The sequence below is a fragment of the Sorex fumeus genome, unplaced genomic scaffold (genome assembly GCF_029834395.1).
Source record: "Sorex fumeus unplaced genomic scaffold, SorFum_2.1 ptg000006l, whole genome shotgun sequence".
In the NCBI taxonomy this organism is placed as follows: Eukaryota; Metazoa; Chordata; class Mammalia; order Eulipotyphla; family Soricidae; genus Sorex; species Sorex fumeus.
This window is the reverse complement of record NW_026606063.1, coordinates 41,683,170-41,701,965: the sequence shown is the minus strand read 5'-3', so window position 1 is coordinate 41,701,965 and position 18,796 is coordinate 41,683,170. Positions and strand designations below refer to the sequence as shown.

Here is an 18,796-nt window from a genome sequence, read left to right as displayed (position 1 = left end):
CCCCAAATATGCTTTTTAAAAAAATTTAGGCACATAGATAACATTCTATCCTGTGTATTTTTTTCTTATACTTAAGATACTGGAGATCTATTTTTCATATTGGCATGCACACATCTACCCTATTCTATTTAAAGGCTGCAGATAAGTCCATCGTAGATTTATCTAACAATTTACCTAGTGGGGCTTTCTACTTCTTTATAGTGACAAAGAATACTGCAATTAATATTGATCCTTGGAACAAGCAAGAGAAAGAATACAGAAGCTAAGACAATTGTCTTGCAATGCAGTTAACCTGCATTCAATGCCAAACACCATGTATGGTCACCTGAGCTCCCCCATGAGTGATCCCTGAGCAGAGCCAAGAGTAAGCCCTGAGCACAAACAGGTGTGCCCCACCTCCTCCTACTTCTACTCTCCCCCCCCCCCCGCCCCCGCCAAAAAGAAAAAAAAATTCTAAGTAGATAACAAGATGCTTGTCATAAAACACAGCCAATACTGAAATTAAGGAAGCATAATTTATACTGGTCAATTTCTTTACAGGATGAAATACTACTTGAGTATTCTCTGGAGTCCTAAAAATACAAAGACAAAATTATCGAACATGGGATGAGATAATGAAGAATTTCAATCTGTCTTCATTGTCAAACTTCCCTATTTGCAAAACACTGGTTCGAGAATTGCTAACTGTAAAAATTACATGCTGCTGCTGGACAAGTTCCACATTTCTCTCCTGCACATGGAACACTCTGAAACTAAAGGCACTGCTTAAACTCCAACAGTCCAAACTCTACACACCTTTACAGTCGGCCTGTCATCAGCACCCCTGACAAGCACGCATTTACGGCCCCCAAGCCTTCAAACACTCCATCTTGCCCAGGCCTCTCTGACCATCAAATCAGACCACATCTTCCTACCATCTTGCTAAGGCAGCCTCTCTGCTACACCATGCTTTCTCCTACACTTGAATACAAAGTTGAGAGTCACAGAGAACTCAGCATCCACAGTAGGACCACTTTGATATGGTTCCAAGTGATGAATAAGCCCATTAATGAACTGCTTGCCAAATTATCAAACTTCTGGATGGTACTATTCTCAAGCCTACATTCTTGATTTCTCTCTCCCCAGTTACATTCTTATTTCTGGTAGATTCTCAGTTGAAAAACAAACAAAAACAAACAAACCCCAAAAACCGAAGCCTTCATCTTTAGTATAGTACCCTATATGCCTTTTTTTTTTCTTTTTGGGTCACACCCGGCGATGTTGAGGGGTTATTCCTGGTTCTGACTCAGAAATCACTCTTGACGATGCTTGGGGGACCATATGGAATGCTGGGAATCAAACCCAGGTCGGACGCATACAAGGCAAACGCCCTACCCACTGTGCTATCACTCAAGCCCCCTATATGCCTTTATCTTTCCTTGTAAGCTCAAAGTAGTAAAATATTTGAGAAAAAATATATTACTTCCTAGAGCAAGTCTTTCCTTTTACTCGATAAGTGATTCATATTTTAAATATGAAGAATAGTATTAATATCAAAATATTTTGAGGTGGGACCAGAGAGACAGTCTAGGGCATATTTGCCTTGCATGCAGCTGACCCTGGTTTGATTCCCAGCACTTTGATTGCCCCAAGCACTGCCAGAAGTAAGCTCCGATCATTGCCAGGTGTGGCCCCCCCAAATCCCTACCCCCCCACACAAATATATATATGCATATGCATATGTATACACATACACAAACACATATACATATATATGTTAAGATCTTGCACAATACTGGGCGGAAAATTTTCTATCCAATGATTTAAAACAACTTTCACTCAATTTATAAATTATGACTAAGAGTGTGAATCAATCACTGGACACTGAATCTATGAAGTTCATGGATTCTAAGTTCAGATCTCAACTTTTCAAATCTATTAGGGGACCTCATTCACACAACATTCCCTGCTCTACTGATACACTTACCATCCTCCTCAGCACACACTCACATCCTTCTTTCTGGGTTATATACGTGACTTCTCTGATGATTTCTTTATAGCTAAAGACAACTAAATTCTCTCCGCAATATCAAATGCAAATGATGTTTTCTTCCTTCTGTAGACTCTGTGCAAGGAAGTTTACTACTCTAGAACTTTTGGTCTCTTTTCTAAGCCATGGGAAAGAGTTCAACAAATTTCTGACTTCATTCACTGTTGGTAATAAATTGCCATCAAAGTGTACGAATAATTCTCAGTCATCTGGCATTCGTCCTCAGCATAAAAGTCCTACCTCTTTACCTGAAACATCCCTAGCCTGATAAGCATGTCTATGTATTCCACTTGAGGTAGAGAACGTGACAATGAGCAAGAACTGCATTTAATTCTTGAATTACTCACATCCGTTGCATGTTTCCTCCAGCTCTTAGAAGGGAAGTCCCCTGCTTCAGTCATTTCTTCAAAAGGCAGAGAGTCAAGTATTGAGTATTCAAACCAAATTATCTTCTAAATGTCTAGGGATCTGAAACGTATTTTCAAAAACTCCCAAACTAGAGAAAGTGCTATTTTTGCAAGATGCTAAATAGCAATATGGTGAAAGTCAGGTTCCACAGGTAAAGTTTTAAGAAAGGGCCAGACTTGTCCCCAGCCCCCCATGCATGAGATTATATCTACTAAAAAAAAAAAAAAAAAAAACCCGGTTATGCTGAATCAGCGACTGAAAACTCCATGCTTCAAGGAGTCAAGAGATGGGCAACCTGACCTCCCCAAAACTCCCTGCCCTTCCAGTTTCCTGGCAGGCAGTTACTCCTTCCCAAGAATTGCCTCTGGACACCATTAAGGTACATTAATGGCCATGATTCAGAAACTCACAAATGAATTTCGGAAGAGAGCAGCCCACCACAGATATGCCTCCAGACCCCAAGTATTTAAAAATTTTAGAACTCCAGGAGCACGTGGCCACTTTCACAGCTGCATGACACTTCATACTATTAATGGCAAGCAATACAAAATAAATTATCTAGCATCTGCCTAAGGGACAGGCAGGGGTGGTGTGAAGATTCAAAGTAATGGTTGGTGGTGAGAAACTGCAACGGTGGTGGGATAAGTGTTGAAATACTGAATGTAAACAATTATTGTGAATAACTTTATAAAAAAAATTTAATTTTAATTATCCAGTTTTAACAATAAACTTTTCCATTAGTATTGCATATATTAAAAAAAAAAGAATAGAAAGGGCCAGAAATTACAGCAGGTAAGACATTTATCTTGAACACACCCAAGTCAGGTTCAATCACTGTCACCACTCGCCCAACCCAGTCCAATTCCCTGAACCCACCCTTCCAGGAGTGACTGCTGAGCCCAGGGGCCAGCAGTAAGCCCCAATGACCACCAGGTGTGCGCCACTTGCAAAAAAAAAAAAAAAAAAGAAGAAGCATTGGGTTAAGGGTTGGGGAAGAGAGCTCAACAGGCTAACTGTGAACTTTGACTACAGGAGCCCTGGATTTGATTCCAGCACTATATGATCACTGAGCACCACAAGAAGTGAGCCCAGGAGTAACCCAGACCACTACCCAAAGAGCAAAAGAGAAACAAGAAATACCAGGCTAAACAAAGTTGATGCATATACTTATGGAACTGCCTCAAATTTTAAATCTTCAAAAGCTAAAGTTCTCAAACCTGTGCTATAAAAAGTCTTGGCCCATCTTCCCTACTAATTACCAGCACCCACTAGCTTCTCACTTTCCACGGAACACAACTGAGGAAATGCTTATTAGGCAATCCTTTTCTTTCACAACTACTTCATATTAGGTACGGATTTCTAAGGATGTGCTTTGTGATCTGTCTGGACAGCCAGGAGTCATTCTAAAGTTAATTTTAAGGATCCTTTTCAAGATCATTTTAAACTGAAAGGTCCTTAGTGATCTCAAATATGACTTCATCTTCATAAAGTTCATATGAATGCACTATCAGACCAGAAAGGTATAGGGTATAGGGGAAAAGTCTGTTAAAAGCTGTGTATATAAAAAAAAAAAAAGCTGTGACTAACTAACTCAAGTGACCTGACACTCACCAAAACCAGAGATAATACAAATATAAAAGAACAATGAATTTCAAATAATCAAAAGTAAGATAAATTTGGAAGACACCATGATTCTTCTCTGTGAGAATCACAATGCATATTAAAGATTCCAAGGAGTCTTTCAAATTTACAAAGTGAACTCAATACTGTTTAACCTGTTTTTTTTTAAATTTACTTGAATACTTTTATCATTGTTAACCTTTATTAACAGACCAACACAATTTCATAAACTTATATTGTTGGCACATATGATTGGAAAAAAGCATACCCCAGAATGATCAGCCCTCATTTTTCTTCTTCAGGATTTTATGAAATTGAAACAAAATAATCTTTTATAAAAATCTGAATAGGCAGCAGAAAATCCTAAAGTGAAACTCATTTCCTATCTAATCTGATTTCCATTCAATCCTCTAACAAAAATTTTATTTTACTTTCCTTTTTTGTTGTTGAATTTTGGACAACACCTGGCATTGCTCAGGGCATTGCTCCTGGCTTTGTGTCAGGGGTTATTCCTGTTGGGGTTCAGAGGCATATGTGGGGTACTAGGGATAGAACCCAAGTCTGCTGCACGCAAAGTAAGTGCCCTAACCACTGTACTAACAAACATTTTATTTTAACAATTAAGATGTGGCAAGGCTGGAATGATAGCACGGCGGGTAGGGCGTTTGCCTTGCACGCGGCCAACCAGGGTTCAATTCCCAGCATCCCATATGGTCCCCTGAGCACCGCCAGGGGTAATTCCTGAGTGAAAGCCGGGAGTAACCCCTGTGCATCGCCAGGTGTGACCCAAAAAGCAAAAAAAAAAAAAAAAAAAAAAAAAAACAATTAAGATGTGGCAGAGGACAGAAGTACAGGGCTATAGCACTTCCCTACCATATAGCCGACCCTAGTAGACCCTGATTCAAACTATGTGTTCCCTGGACACCGGCTTGCGTGACCCCAGCACAGAGCCCAGAGAGGAGCCATCCCACCCAGCATCTCTGTATGTGGATAGTCTCCTGAAAAAAAAAGTGTGGGAGGAAAATAAAGACAAACCTGGATGCTGTAATAGCTCAGTGGCAAAAAATGCCTAACTGTAAGGGTGAAGTCTCAAATTTGATTCCAAGCTCCGTCCCACATGCTTCCTGAACAATCCCAGAAACCATGCTGTTTGGGACCCCAACTTCATGCCCCCATGGCCCCAAGTGGGTGAGAAAACCCACAAATCACAATAAGGTATGTGAGCACAACAAGCAAGCGTGCACCTCCAGGAGCATAAGGAGAGAGTAAAACTCTTGGAAGCACATGTGAAAGCCACGAAACCAAGTACGAAGCACTTAGCAAGTACCACAGCCAAGTGTGTGCATAACAGTAACAAAAAAAAATAGGAGGGGGGAAATATTTTTTAAACTTAACTAGAAGTCTAGTAGTACTGCATTGTAGCACTGTCCTCCCGTTGTTCATCGATTTGCTGGAGCGAGTACCAGTAACATCTCCATCGTGAGACTTATTGTTACTGTTTTGGACATATCGAATACATCATGGGGAGCTTGCCAGGCTCTGCTATGCGGGCAGGAAGGTTAAATGTTTGTCTTGCATTGGTTAATCTTCACCCCAGCTTCATATATGGTTCCCCAAGCACTGCTAGGAGTGATCTCTTAAGTCAGAAGTTAAGTCCTGAGTACTACCAGGTGGCCCAAAAAAGAAAAAAGAAAAAGAAAAAAAAGGAAAGAAAAAAACAAAAGCTAAATATAAGGTAAAGGTAAAGGTAAAGGCCCTCCCGTTGATCGTTGATTTGCTCGGGCGGGCCCAGTAACGTCTCCATTGGAGACTTTGTTGTTACTGTGTCTGGCATATCAAATACTCTCGGTAGCTTGCCGGGCTCTCCAAGAGGGGCGGAGGAATCGAACTCGGGTCGGCCATGTTGGCCGCTTGTAAGGCGAACGCCCTACCGCTGTGCTATCGCAAATATAAGGTGTAAACCTTAATCTGTCATGAAAAAGAAGACAAACTCTTCCTGAGTCTCATTAGCATTCGGAGTTTTCATTAAGAGATAATAAATGCTGCACCCTATTCCTGGTTATCTACAACTCTGATCTGATTTAAATGCAATCAGAAATACCCTAGACACCAGCTCTTCATTTATTCTTTATCATCTGTTTCCTAAGCAATAAAACATGGAACGGGGATGTTGGCTGTGCGGAACTCCCTGCAGTCCCCACCCTAAGAGTCCCCACCCTTATATGAACCTTTCTGAAACCAGGTCTCACTTTTTTCCTTGTATAAACGTTGACTCCCCTTTTTCCTGGAACAGGATGAAGAAATGACCAGCAACCAAAATGTCACGCATTTGAATAGGCCCACACCTCATTGGTCAAGAACAGTTAATTACCACAGGTGGCACACTAGGGATTAACCAGTTTGCAAATTCACTAACACACAATCCAAAGGCAGCTCTGTGTTCTCCAAAAGCGTTCTACTCACCAGACATAGCAAAAGCATAACTGATTCTAAAGTCAGCTCCACTCTAATAATTTCAGCAAGCTATTTATAGGTGTTTCTGTTTTTGTGTGTGTTTTCTAATCTACTCTAAATTTAAACCAGCTCCTCATTTTCAAAAACTGAAATTAGCATAAAGTTAAATACAGGGAAAATATGCACTAATGAGTACAACCCACCTCTTGCTGGATCTTCTCACACACAAAAAAAAATACAAAGTCTCTCAAACAGCTTCAATACTATCATTATTTTGGAATTTATTTTCTTCTAGAGGTAAGGTCATTAAAACATTTCAATGAGGTAAAAAGTAAATTCTTTTTATTGACAATGGACAAGTTAATATCAGCTCTGGAGCAGGGGTGATGATCCCTTTTACCTTTTCTGGTGTTGGGGGGTCACATTTGGCTGGGCTGAAGGCTTACTCTAGTCTGTACACTCAGGGATCACTCCTAGCGGATTCAGGGGACCACATGTGGATTGAACCCCAGTCCACTGCACATAAGGCAAATGCCCTACCTGCTGTACTATCTCTTCAGTACCAACATTTTTAAGTAATACGGAGAAGACCAAGTCTCATAACATAAAAGAAAATAATGACTTTTGGGTTAACGTTAATTGGTCTAGGATTATCTTTGATGAGATAGAGACCAATCTCTCATAGCTAATGTTACCAGAGCGCACGTGCAAGAAAGGATGCGCTGTCTGTCCATCCTCATGGTCACTTCTGGGCCTCTTCCATCAGAGGATCTAGGCTCGGCCTAATCGTCACGTCAGGCCCCATTATAGGGGCCCAGGGGTGGAGGGGGACAGGGGTCTGACTGTAAGTATGATCCTGTGTAATGCCTCTGCCGAAGCGCTACCATTGGTGGTTTTCTATAGGGCCTGATTGAAGGGAAAAAAATGCGACTAAGAAAAAAAATATTTCTTAAAAAGAAGAGTCCGACAGGAGGAATGGTGCAGCGGGTAGGGCACTAGTATTGCAGACAGCTGACCTGGGTTCGATCCCCGGCAACAAATAAGGTCCCCAGAGCACTGCCAGGAGCGATCCCTGAGCACAGTGCCTGGAGTAAGCCCTGAGCACCGCCAGGTGAGGCCCTCAAACAACAACAACAAACAACAAAGGAGAATCCGAGGTAAGTTCCAGGGGTCTCCCCTTATATTCCACAGGTTGTCTCACAGTCCGGTGGACTCGGGGTGGGCACCCCCTGCACACCCCACTTCCCCGAGCCCTCGCTCTGTTTCCAACACGGGCATTTATGTCTCTTGCCTCTTGGTTCCCTGCTCGGCACAGAGCCGGCCCCCTCGATCCTCCAGATCCTCCCTTGGTCCACGCGCACGCCCAGGTGCCCTCCTGGGTCGCCCACCCTCCTTGCATCTCTCTGAGGCCGGCCCCGGCTCCCGGCCACCGGCGCATTCCCGGGCCTCGGCCCCCCGCGAGCCGCCCCCAACCCCATCAGCCAGATTCCGCAACCCCCGAGCCTCGGCCGCTCGCGCCCCGCACCCCAGCACCGCCCCGCAACACGCCCCCCGGCCCGTGGCCCCCTTACCGCACATGATGCAGGAGGCACGGTCCGCTGCGCGAGCGGAGAGCAGCGGGCGAGGTCGGGAGCACGCACAGCCGCCTGCGGGACGACCTGCTGGCTTGGGGGGTCCGGGGGGTGCGCCGAGACGGCTCCCTCGGGGATGCGACAGCCACAGCAACCACTGCCCGCTCGGCCGCCCGGGCTATGCCTGCAACTGCCTCCGGGCCCCGCCCCCCGGCCCGCACCGCGCCGCCGCCGCCGCCGTGCGCCGCTCCCATTGGTCCGCCTGGGTGCCGCTCAGGCGCAGAGCCCGCCTCCGCGCGCCTCCCCGCCCTGCCGCGCCCCCGAGCCCACGCAGGCACTGGCCTGCTGGCGGCGGAGACGTGGCACCGGCCCGCGGCCGCATCCGCCTCGGGTTCCCGGAGCTGCCCGGCCCCCTGGGCGAGCCGGGGGAGTCGCCCCGCCGCGGGGCAGGAAGAAACGCGGTGACCCTCCGGGAGTGACGTCAAGATAAGGGAAGAGGAGGAGGATGGGATTGTTAGGAAGGTAAATAACGCAGGGGCACGCGCGCATTGCAGCCCCAGGCCCCAACCGGTAGCTCCGCCGTGCGCCCGGCCAGGAGGAAGCGCTCCCAGGTACACACAGGCGGCTATTGTGCAGGAGGAGGAGATTCCCGGGGACAAACCGGTCAGGGTGGCAGAGCCATGTCAGGCTGAAGGACAGTTGCCCCCGACTGAGGTGAGGGGAAATTCGGAGGAACCCAGATTCTGCAAAGCGACCTTGCAGTTCAGCCTGGGCGGCCTAGTGAAAGGCAATTGAGTTCCCGAGTTCAGCTTTCCACTGTAATATGCTCGGCCTCTTAACAGCCCTGAACACCCACATCTCCACCCCCATGCGTGACCTCCAGGGTTTTGCAGATGAAGGGGTTCGGGGGGTCGAAAAGGAGGGGACATCAAGGCTCAGCTTTGGGCTTTCCTGCACCGCGGCCTTGTGCTTTAGCATCTTCTGCTTGGAGTGGCTCTGCAGACCCACCAGAAGAGGCGAGAGGAGTTGTGGGGCGGACTGGAATTGCCTGGAGCTTGACAGCCTGACATGTGACTCATAAATAATTACTTCTATGAATGAACGCTCCCTTCCTGCCAAGAGAGACTTCATCCGAAGTCAGGGATGTTTCTGAGAATTGATTACCTACCTGAGCCTTTGCTTTGGGAAGATCAAACTGCTGCCATTGGTCAAATGTAGGTGGTCATAGTCACACTACTCAGGACTCTAGAAAGAAGGAACACTTGCCAGGCCTGTAGTGCCTGCTGGGAGCTTAAGACCCCAGAGGTCATCTCTCAGAACGGCCTTGTTTCCTGTTCCAGCTCCCAGCCCTTTTTTTGTCCTGCAGAATCTCCTCTCATCTCTGGTTAAAGGCAAATGCAGCTTCCTCCAGGGAACCTTTTTGTTTGTTTGTTTCCTCCATAAGGACAAAAAGGCCAACAGTAGTCTTCTTCCTTTCATCTACCCTCTCTAAAGCTTTGTGTTTAGATAGTACTACTATTCCTTCTACAATAGAGACAGTGACCCCCAGATACAACACATCATGCTTCGGTCCAAACCCAGTCCAGTGGCGCTCAGGCCTGGCTGTGCTCCAGTGCCACTCTGGCATACCCAGGAAGAAGGTGGGGACATGTAGAGCTGGGCAGGCCCTGGAACATGCTAAGCATGTGCATTATCACTTGAGCTATCTCGCTGGCCTCTGCTATTTTTATATTTTCCTACCAGGATAAGTTTCTTGAGACTAGAATAAATCTTTTTTCATACCCATCACCTCACACAGAGTTAGGCACCAAAATGTTTTCATGAGGGCTGAAGAGATAGTACATCAGGTAGGGCACTTGCATTGCACTTAGCCAACACGAGTTCCATGCCCAGCACCCATAAAATTTCCTGAGCCCCACCAGGAGTGATCGCTGAGCACAGAGCCAGGAGTAAGCCCTAAGCACCACCAGGTATTGCCCAAACCCCAATTTTAAACGCTTTTCAATGACTGGAACAAAGCCACATTGGGCGGGCTGAAGAGATGGTACAGGAGTTAAGGTGCTTACCTTGCATTCAGTCAATCCCAGCTCAGTCCTTCATACCACATAGTCCCCTGAACACCACCAAGAGGGATTTTGCTGGGTGTGGCCCAAACATCTCCCAAAATAAAAAGCTATCTGAGGCCAGAAATGCCTCGTGGAAGAGTGCACGTCTTACATAAGTGACATCCTGGGTTCAATATCTGGTGTCTGCCCTCCCCACCTCATTAAACTCATGTGTTTATGGGGCTGGAAAGATATTACAGTGGGTAAGGTGCTTGCTTGTCTTGCACATAGGTCCTATCCTAGTCCCTGGAGTACTGCTATGAGTACCCTTGAGCACAGAGCCAGGAGTAAGCTCTGAGCACAGCCAGGTGTAAGCAACAGACAAACAAAATGAGCATGTTCTTAGTAGAATCAACTTCTTATGACTTGTTTTAAGATCAGGCAAGCAAAGAACTTTTCAAGATTTTAGCACAGCGAGTAGGGCATTTGCCTTGCACGGAGCTGACTCGGCTTCAATTCCTCCGTCCCTCTCGGAGAACCCGGCAAGCTACTGAGAGTATCCCGCCCGCACGGCAAAGCCTGGCAAGCTACCCATGATGTATTCGATAAGCCAAACACAGTAACAGCAAGTCTCAAAATGGAGACATTACTGGGCCCGCTCGAGCAAATGGATGAACAACAGGAAGACAGTGCTACAGTGCTTCCACCTGAATCATTTCTAGATTTTGTAGTTAAGTGTCGCTAAAGATTTGGTCTTTCTTAGGTCTACTCTATTTCCCTAGCTTTCTTTATTTAATACCATTCTACTAATTGATTGATTTTTTATTAGAATAGGGAAAATGCTTTTATTTATCATTAGCCTCAAGATCTAAAAAAATATTTTTCTCCTGAAAGCACTCTGATATCTTAAATTCCTCAAACACCCACAGTAAAGTGAACTGTTCATTAGCAGACAACACATTTCTCAATTGCCCTGGCATAATCACCCTTAAAAATAAAATAGACAACCATTTCTTACTTGAAGAAACTAGTCTCAGTGTCTGCACTTTTAGCCTCAAAATCTCCATCTAAGAGTCTGGTAAAGCCTCAGTGATCTTGCCAGTAAGTCCAAGGTATGATTCCAATGCTTGAATGACATCTTTGTGCACTGCCAGGAAATTTAATTTGCTTAAAAACTAGTTCCCACTAAAGGGTTCCTGCTTAAACTCTGACCATCTGTGGATCCCTTACTTTCCTGCTTGTCTCTCTGTCACAGAGACCCATTTATCTTACCCATCTCCCGTCTCCAGCTATATTGAAAGGAAATTGTGAAGGAAACTTTGAAAATCAATATTTTCCCAGTCCAGCCTTGAACAGCATCACTAACTCGCACAAAGAGCCCTCTGTACCCACGAGGCAGTCAAGATACTGATACAGAAGACTCTTGTTTGTTAGACCCCAGCGGACATGGAGTGTAGGCTTAGCTGGACCTGTGTACAGGATTAGTGTTGTCAGAGCCCAGGACTTAGCCTCTGCCTTGCCAATGGTCCTTTCAGTTACCCTTTCTAAAGAAACAGACCCGTGATTGAAATGGCTTTATAAGATTCCCTCCCCCACCACTTCCCTTTGTTGTTGCCATTGACTGGGAGGTCACACTTGTGTGTTACTAACATTCTTGGTGCCAGTGCTTGCTAGAGTTCCTGTAGACTCACACCTGTGCTCATTGGGGAGTCACACTTTGGGGCATGATGCATACTGGAGGCAGCATCCCTTCGTTGCTGTGCTCGTCCCCACCGGGCTCTGCACCAGAGATTGGACACAACTGGTAGTGCCAGGAGTCTCAGATGGCACAGCCACAGGGACTATGGGGTCAGCTCAGGATGAGATTGACAGCTTCGCACTCCCAGGGTTGAGATATTCTGCCACTGAGCCACATTCGGGTTCCCTATTAATGTAAGTATCAATTTGTTTCTGTTTTGCAGTGCCTGGGATTGAGCCCAGGTCTCATGCATGCAGGTAAGGGCCCTGCCGCTGAGCCACAACCCCAGCCCAACCATAATAGTTTCTACTAGGTGTTGTTTTTTTGATTTTTACTATTTTTGTAGTGCTGGACATTTATTTTTTTTAAATAATGTAGGAGTACTGCTATTTGTTCAGCCATTGATTAAGCTGGTAGAATTGGGCAAGAACACCACATTACTTTTTTATTTTATTGTATCACCGTGAGATAGAATTACAAAGCTTTCATGTTTGAGATTCAGCCACACAATGATGAAACACCCATCCCTCCACCAATGCACATTTTCCACCATCAGTGTCCCAAGTATCCCCCCCCCCCCCACACACACACACATACACATTGCAGTCCTCACCTTGCCTCAATGGCAGACAATTTCCCCAATACTCTCTCTCTAATTTGGGGCATTAATTTTGCTTGAATTTTCCCACCACCATTCAAGCCCACCTGTCAGGGGCAAACAATAGATAATATATTTTCCATAGCTCATTTCGAATATCACAAGAACTCACACAGGTGCAATGGTAAATTTCTAGGTTGTAAATGGTTGGGTTCCAGAGACATCTCTGTATGGCACTAATCCATTTTGGGATTCAATTTGGAGTCTCTGGGCCAGGGCTGTTGGTGTGCTAAGATGCTATCCAGAGGCAAATTGTGGGCGTGACAGCCAGTCTTCTGGGTGAGCGGGGACCCAGGGAGGGACAGACCAGGTCCTCTGCCACCATGCAGCCTGGAGATGTAATTCTGGAACCCGCATACCTGGGTCTTGCTTGTGGAAGCTCTTGGTCACCGGGATTCCATCTGGAGTAGGCGGGGAGACTGCACCTGCTCCATCTGGGATGTCCCGGTGATATTAGCTTGATATGGGGCCTGGAGAGATCTCCGGAACTGTGGTTTCTTCTGGGACTTGCTGCTGTGTCTCTGGGTCAGGGCTGTTGGTGCGCTAAGATCCACATTACAAAATTTTCAGCAGATTATATCTTGGTGAGGTCCATCCTGAGACAGTGGAGTCAGGCTTGGGGTGTGATGGCAATTTTGGATTGTGGAAGCAAGTGGCTGCCGGGGACTCTGCTTGGGCAGGCACGGGCCAACCCACCCCCTCCAATTTACTCCAGACTGTTCGGCCATGTATGGGTCTGAGCTTAACTGTGGCTTTTGATCTCTTTCAAGATTAATTTAGGGGTCTCTGAGACAAGGCCAATAGTAGAGCTTACAGGGTGATGCTGGCGTTGGTTCATGGGGGTGACTGCCAGTTCTTCCATGTGTGTTGGGAAGTTGGGGAGGTAGCCCATTCCAACTCTGAGTGAGCTTGTATAGCTTAGCTGGAGGTGGTTTGTGGGTGTGACTCCCACATACCTAACTTTTGGCCATTTAATTTCTTGGTAAACTCGTTCCCAAGTTGTTGGGGTCTGGCCAAAAGCATAGTGACAATTTTGGAGTATCAGGAAGCTTGAAAGCAACATCAGGCAGCTGATGCACTTGCCCTGCAAGTACAGGTTGACCTGTTGGTGGCACCATACCCCCCAGTGCTGGACATTGAAGCCAAGTACCTCCCACATGGGAGGCATGTGCTATTCACTACTGAGTCACATTTCCAGCCCTCTAAGATTTTTATTTTTTTAATTATTTAAATTGTTTAATTTTTTGCTTTTTGGGCCACACCCAACAATGCACAGGGGTTACTCCTGGCTCTGCACTCAGGAATTACTCCTGGTGGTGCTCAGGGGACCATATGGGATGCTGGGAATCAAACCTGGGTTGGCTATGTGCAAGGCAAACACCCTACCCGCTGTGCTATTGCTCCAGCCTCAACTCTAAGATTTTGTTTTTTTTTTCTTTTTGGGTCACACCCGGCAATGCACAGGGGTTGCTCCTGGCTCTGCACTCAGAAATTACTCCTGGCAGTGCTCAGGGGACCATATGAGATGCTGGGAATCAAACCCAGGTCAGCCGCATAGAAGGCAAACGCCCTACCAGCTGTGCTATCGTTCCACCCCCCTTTTTTGTTTTTGTTCTTGTTTTTATTTTTTGCTTCTCACCTCTAAGATTAAATGGCCCCTTATTTATCTTACCCCCATCTGAATCCCAATAGTAAATAGTAAGATCATTACAGTTTTTAAAAATCTGGATACGACCACACACAGTATAGATCACTGTCACTGTCCTCCCTTTGTTCATTGATTTGCTCGAGCAGGCTCAGTAACATTGTGAGACTTGTTACTGTATTTGGCATATCGAATACGTCATGGGGAGCTTGCCAGGCTTTGCCATGCAGGCGAGATACTCTCGGTAGCTTGCCGGGCTCTCCGAGAGGGGCGGAGGAATCGAACTCGGGTCAGCCATATTGGCTGTGTGCAAGGCAAACGCCCTACCTGCTGTGCTATCGCTCCAGCCCACAGTATAGATATGCCTAGCAAATGTTGATCTAGTTCACACCCCGGTGCTAGATGGTCTCCGGCCACTGGTACCGCTGGGGAGAGCCCAGATAATGCGTGGCACCCGAGCAGTTCCACATTCTCAGGCCCTAGCATCGAACCCCCAACCAAATTGACTGAGTATCATTGGGAGAGGGCCCTATGTCTCCTGAGCACTTCTTGGGAAGCTTCTTCCCGCCCCTCAAAAAAACCCAACACCTGGGCAGTCTTCCTATTATAAAATAAATAAGTCCTAGGAATATAATATACAGGAGAGTGACTATAGTTAATAATAATGATTATATATTTGAAAATTGCTAAGAGAGTAGATCTTAAAAGTTATTGTCATGGGGCGAGAGAGCTAGCCAGGTGGGGTGAGTGCATGCTCTGCATGTGTGAGACCCAGGTTCAACTGTGGCATTTTGTGGTTCACTGGGCATGCCTCCAGAGCACTGTGATGGGAGTAGCCCCTGAGCACAGCTGGGTGTGGCCCCAAGGCAAAACAAAACAAAAACAGAAAGAAGCAGGTTGAGCCACCAAAAGAAAGCCATAAATCAAAAAAAGAAGGCAGCATTCCACACACCAGAGTGACCTTTCAATCACTGCCAGCCTGGGCAGGGGAGGTAGCATAACAGTAGAGCAATTCTTCACACCAGTGAGGCCCTTTGTCCAGTACACAGCAACGCTCCCACCCCCACACACTAAATAAATAAAGCCCACATATCTGATTCTGGGTTTCCTTGTTCCCAATTCAGTGGGTACCTGCCAGGATTAACGCTATATTACTAGGTACACACTTAGAATTTCATTATTGCCCATTTTTTTCCAGCACTACTTCTTCGAACACCTTCTTATCCTGCTACTCTGAAATGCTGCCAATTTCCTAAAAAGAATACTATCTCAAACATTTGCATCTTTAACCTCTTTTGAAAGCAGCATTAAAAAGGGAACAAGGGAGGCTGGAGCGATAACACAGCGGGTAGGACGTTTGCCTTGCATGCGGCCGACCCGGGTTCAATTCCCAGCATTCCATATGGTCCCCCCAGCACCCCCAGGAGTAATTCCTGAGTGAAGAGCCAGGAGTAACTCCTGTGCATCACTGTGTGTGATCCAAAAAGCAAAAAAAATAAAAATAAAAAATAAAAATTTTGGGCTTGACTATAGATGACTGACAAATCATTCAAAATCATTCACAAAATAAGCATGTTCAAACTGTCTTTGCTTTTTACCTGTCATGCTTCAGACTCCACCCTTAAGTAGAGAAGACTCCACCCTTCCCCGCCTGAGATCAGTCTCACTATCCATACTCTAGAGTGAAACTTTCTATTCAAGTATATATACTTTGTATTTACACTTTGTATTTCGTGTTAAAAGGTCAGAAGAAATTGGGGCCCAGGAGACACTGGAAGAACTAGTAATACATACCTTATGTATACAAGCCCTGGAGTTCAGTCCCCAGTTTTGCTTAGGTCCTCCAAACACTACCACATATGGCCCCAACCGCCCCCTCCCCCCCAAAAAAAATCAAGTTTTGATAGGGGCAAAATAAAGGCAGTTCCAGTATCAGAAGGCAGGCAGACCTTGGCTAATGACAGTGGACAAGAAAGGGGCAATATAAGCATGTGAAATTGAAAATGGTAATGCAGAGAGGAGGAAAATTTTGTGGCAGACAGAACCCAGATATTTGCAGCCATTACTCTGAATATTTCTCCGAGGTACTTTTGGATGAAATTAAATCCACAAATTGGAGCAAAATAGACTGCCCTCCAAATGTGGATGAGACCAATCCGGTCCTTCAGTATAAAGGATGGCCACAGAGCAAGGAGTCAGCTGACACTTGAAAAGCAAGGGATGCTCCTCTCCCACAGGTAGGAACACTTGGGAAGGGAAATGTGGATTCAGTTCCCTCAATGCAGAGCCTAACAAGAGAAGGCACTGCAGAGAGAAGGCCAGGGCTCACGCGTCCCTACTTTCCACTTCAGCTGTACTGTGATGGAAAATGTACTTTGCTGCTCTGTGCCCCGGGAGGCTAGTGAGAGGATTCAATTACTACCTCACTGCAAGGCTTGCAGAGTGGGGTTAGTCGCAGGGAGAGCTCTGTGTAATTCTGCTATAAGAAAGAGTATTCTGCCCCTCATCTTCAGTACAGGGCTTCATCCTATTTGTTTAGCAAAATATCTTCTGAGTGCTTGCCTTACTCTTGGCTATCTTAGTTTCAAATATTGATTAAAATGGCCTGTATTTCTAAAGTTTTCAAGCAAATACTTCATGTTAAAATGTTTTACATTTTTAGGGTCAATATTTTTGGTTTTGCTAAACTCAACTAATTGTGAATAATTATTTCCCACTTTTGGACCTTATAGTAGAAAGTTTAGTATAATTTAAGTATTCAGAACTAAAAACCATTACCTGTTTAAACTATACCTAGTATTTCATTTTTCATTTATTTTGTTTTTGGGACCAACCCAGCTGTGCTCGGGGCTACTCTTTGTTCAGGGATGACTCCTGGCAGTGCTCAGGAGACCATATGGGATGCAGAGAATCAAACCCATGTTGGTGTTATGAAAAGCAAGTTCCTTTCCTACTATACTATATCTCAGGTCCCTTAATTTTTAAATGTTTTCATTTTTAAATTGTCACTTAGAGGACCAAAGAACTAACACAGGGGTGAAGGTCCTTGCTCTGCATGTGGCAGATCCAGTTTCCATCCTTGGCACAGTGCGTGGTCTCCCATGCACTGCATAGAGCAAACCCGTAGCAGAGTTGGGAAGAACTCCCAAACACCAGCAGATGTGGCCCCAAAACTCCAAAATAAATTGGCATTTGGTACTATTTGCCATGAATAAAACTATAGCAAAAGTATTTACCAAGTTTGATTTACTCCATGATTTACTAGGCTCTTTGTTAGAAGGTTTCAAATGAGAGAATATCTGACAACATCCAACTGCAAACTGGGAAAAGCTTTTGTGAAACAGGATCCTCGGGGGGAAATGGGTGACTCCCAAGCTTGCTCAATGACCAATAATGCCTGAAAGGCTCCAGGTGCTTTGTCCCCTTCCCGTCTGCCATGCACAGTGGACTGGCTTGCCATCAGAATTACAGAATGTCTGTCATCATGTTGAAAGGAAAGAGAACACAAGCGCAGCTCCTACCAGCCTCCCCCTTCCCTGCCCATTAGTTGTCTCTCATTTTTCAAAACTCATCCACTCTCTTCCTTAGAGTTCCTTGGCCAAGCCTAAGTCTTATGTCCACACACAGTTTAACAAACTGGCAAAGAGAAATGGGGTCATTTACCAGCACCGCTTCAATATAATGAATTTTCTGCGACTGAGGTGTAACCTTCCCTTGGTACATCACCCAGTGAGAATTACGAAGAACTCTTTTTGCAGCAATGTGTGTTCGAGAAGCAACTAAGAATGTCCATTCCGCCTACTTCTGCACCATTTCCAGCGATCTTCCTTTATTCTAACAGGGAACCAATTCTCCAACCCCACTGGTTCTATGAACCCAAAGATTGGGGGTAAAAAATGTAATTCCCAGCATTCACAACTGTTGAATTTTTCTTCTTTCTCCTTTGGGGAACAGAACTGGAGAGATGCAAAGTGCCACACTATTTCCCTATCTTTATTTTCCTGATGTTGTCTGTGAACCGTTACCTCAGAAACACTATAGAAAAATGAGGAACAAGTCTTATTTCCTATATGAACTCTCTGAAAAAGCAGAATCCTTGGGACAGATTACAGTTCCCTGAGCCAGAAGAAGCCAGTGGAAAAAGAACCAAAACAGTTTCTCAACTGTTCTCCTAAGATTTTGTCTGATAAGGTAAATCTAAAGCATGTTGAGGCAGTTTTTCTTAATTCAGTATGCTCTGTCTCTGCATTCTGGAAATTTGTTCTTTGTTTTTTGAGGCGCCAAAATTGGCAGTGGTCAGAGACTCCTTCCTGCTCTGTGCTCAAGAGTCACTCCTAGCAGTGTTCAGGGGACCATGTAGTGCAGAGACTGAACCTGGGTGTCCACCATGCAAACATGCATTCAGTCCAATAAGCTATTTCTCCAACCATGAAACTTGGGTTCTTTATCAGTTTTTACCATAACTTTTTTGATCCGTTAGTGAAAAGTTATGCGCTGCTACATAGGGGACTTTGAGAAAGATACCATTTTAAACTAGAAATGTTTAGTTTGTTTTGCTTTTAAACAAGGTGAACATTTGATTAAAATAATTTCAAACATCTCATAACAATCTAGGCCAATTTTGAATA

General features: G+C 45.2%; 1 protein-coding gene across 2 annotated transcripts in view; it reads right to left on the bottom strand.

The window, feature by feature from the left end:
• Positions 1 to 8,286, bottom strand: part of GFPT1 (glutamine--fructose-6-phosphate transaminase 1) — a 71,109-nt gene extending 62,823 nt beyond the window's left edge. For both annotated transcript variants that reach the window (XM_056123730.1, XM_056123738.1), the window contains exon 1: positions 8,083 to 8,286. In XM_056123730.1, coding sequence (XP_055979705.1) covers positions 8,083 to 8,089 — 7 coding nt within the window. In that variant the 5' untranslated portion in view covers positions 8,090 to 8,286. The remainder of the gene's footprint in view (positions 1 to 8,082) is intronic.
• Positions 8,287 to 18,796: the final 10,510 nt, after the last annotated feature.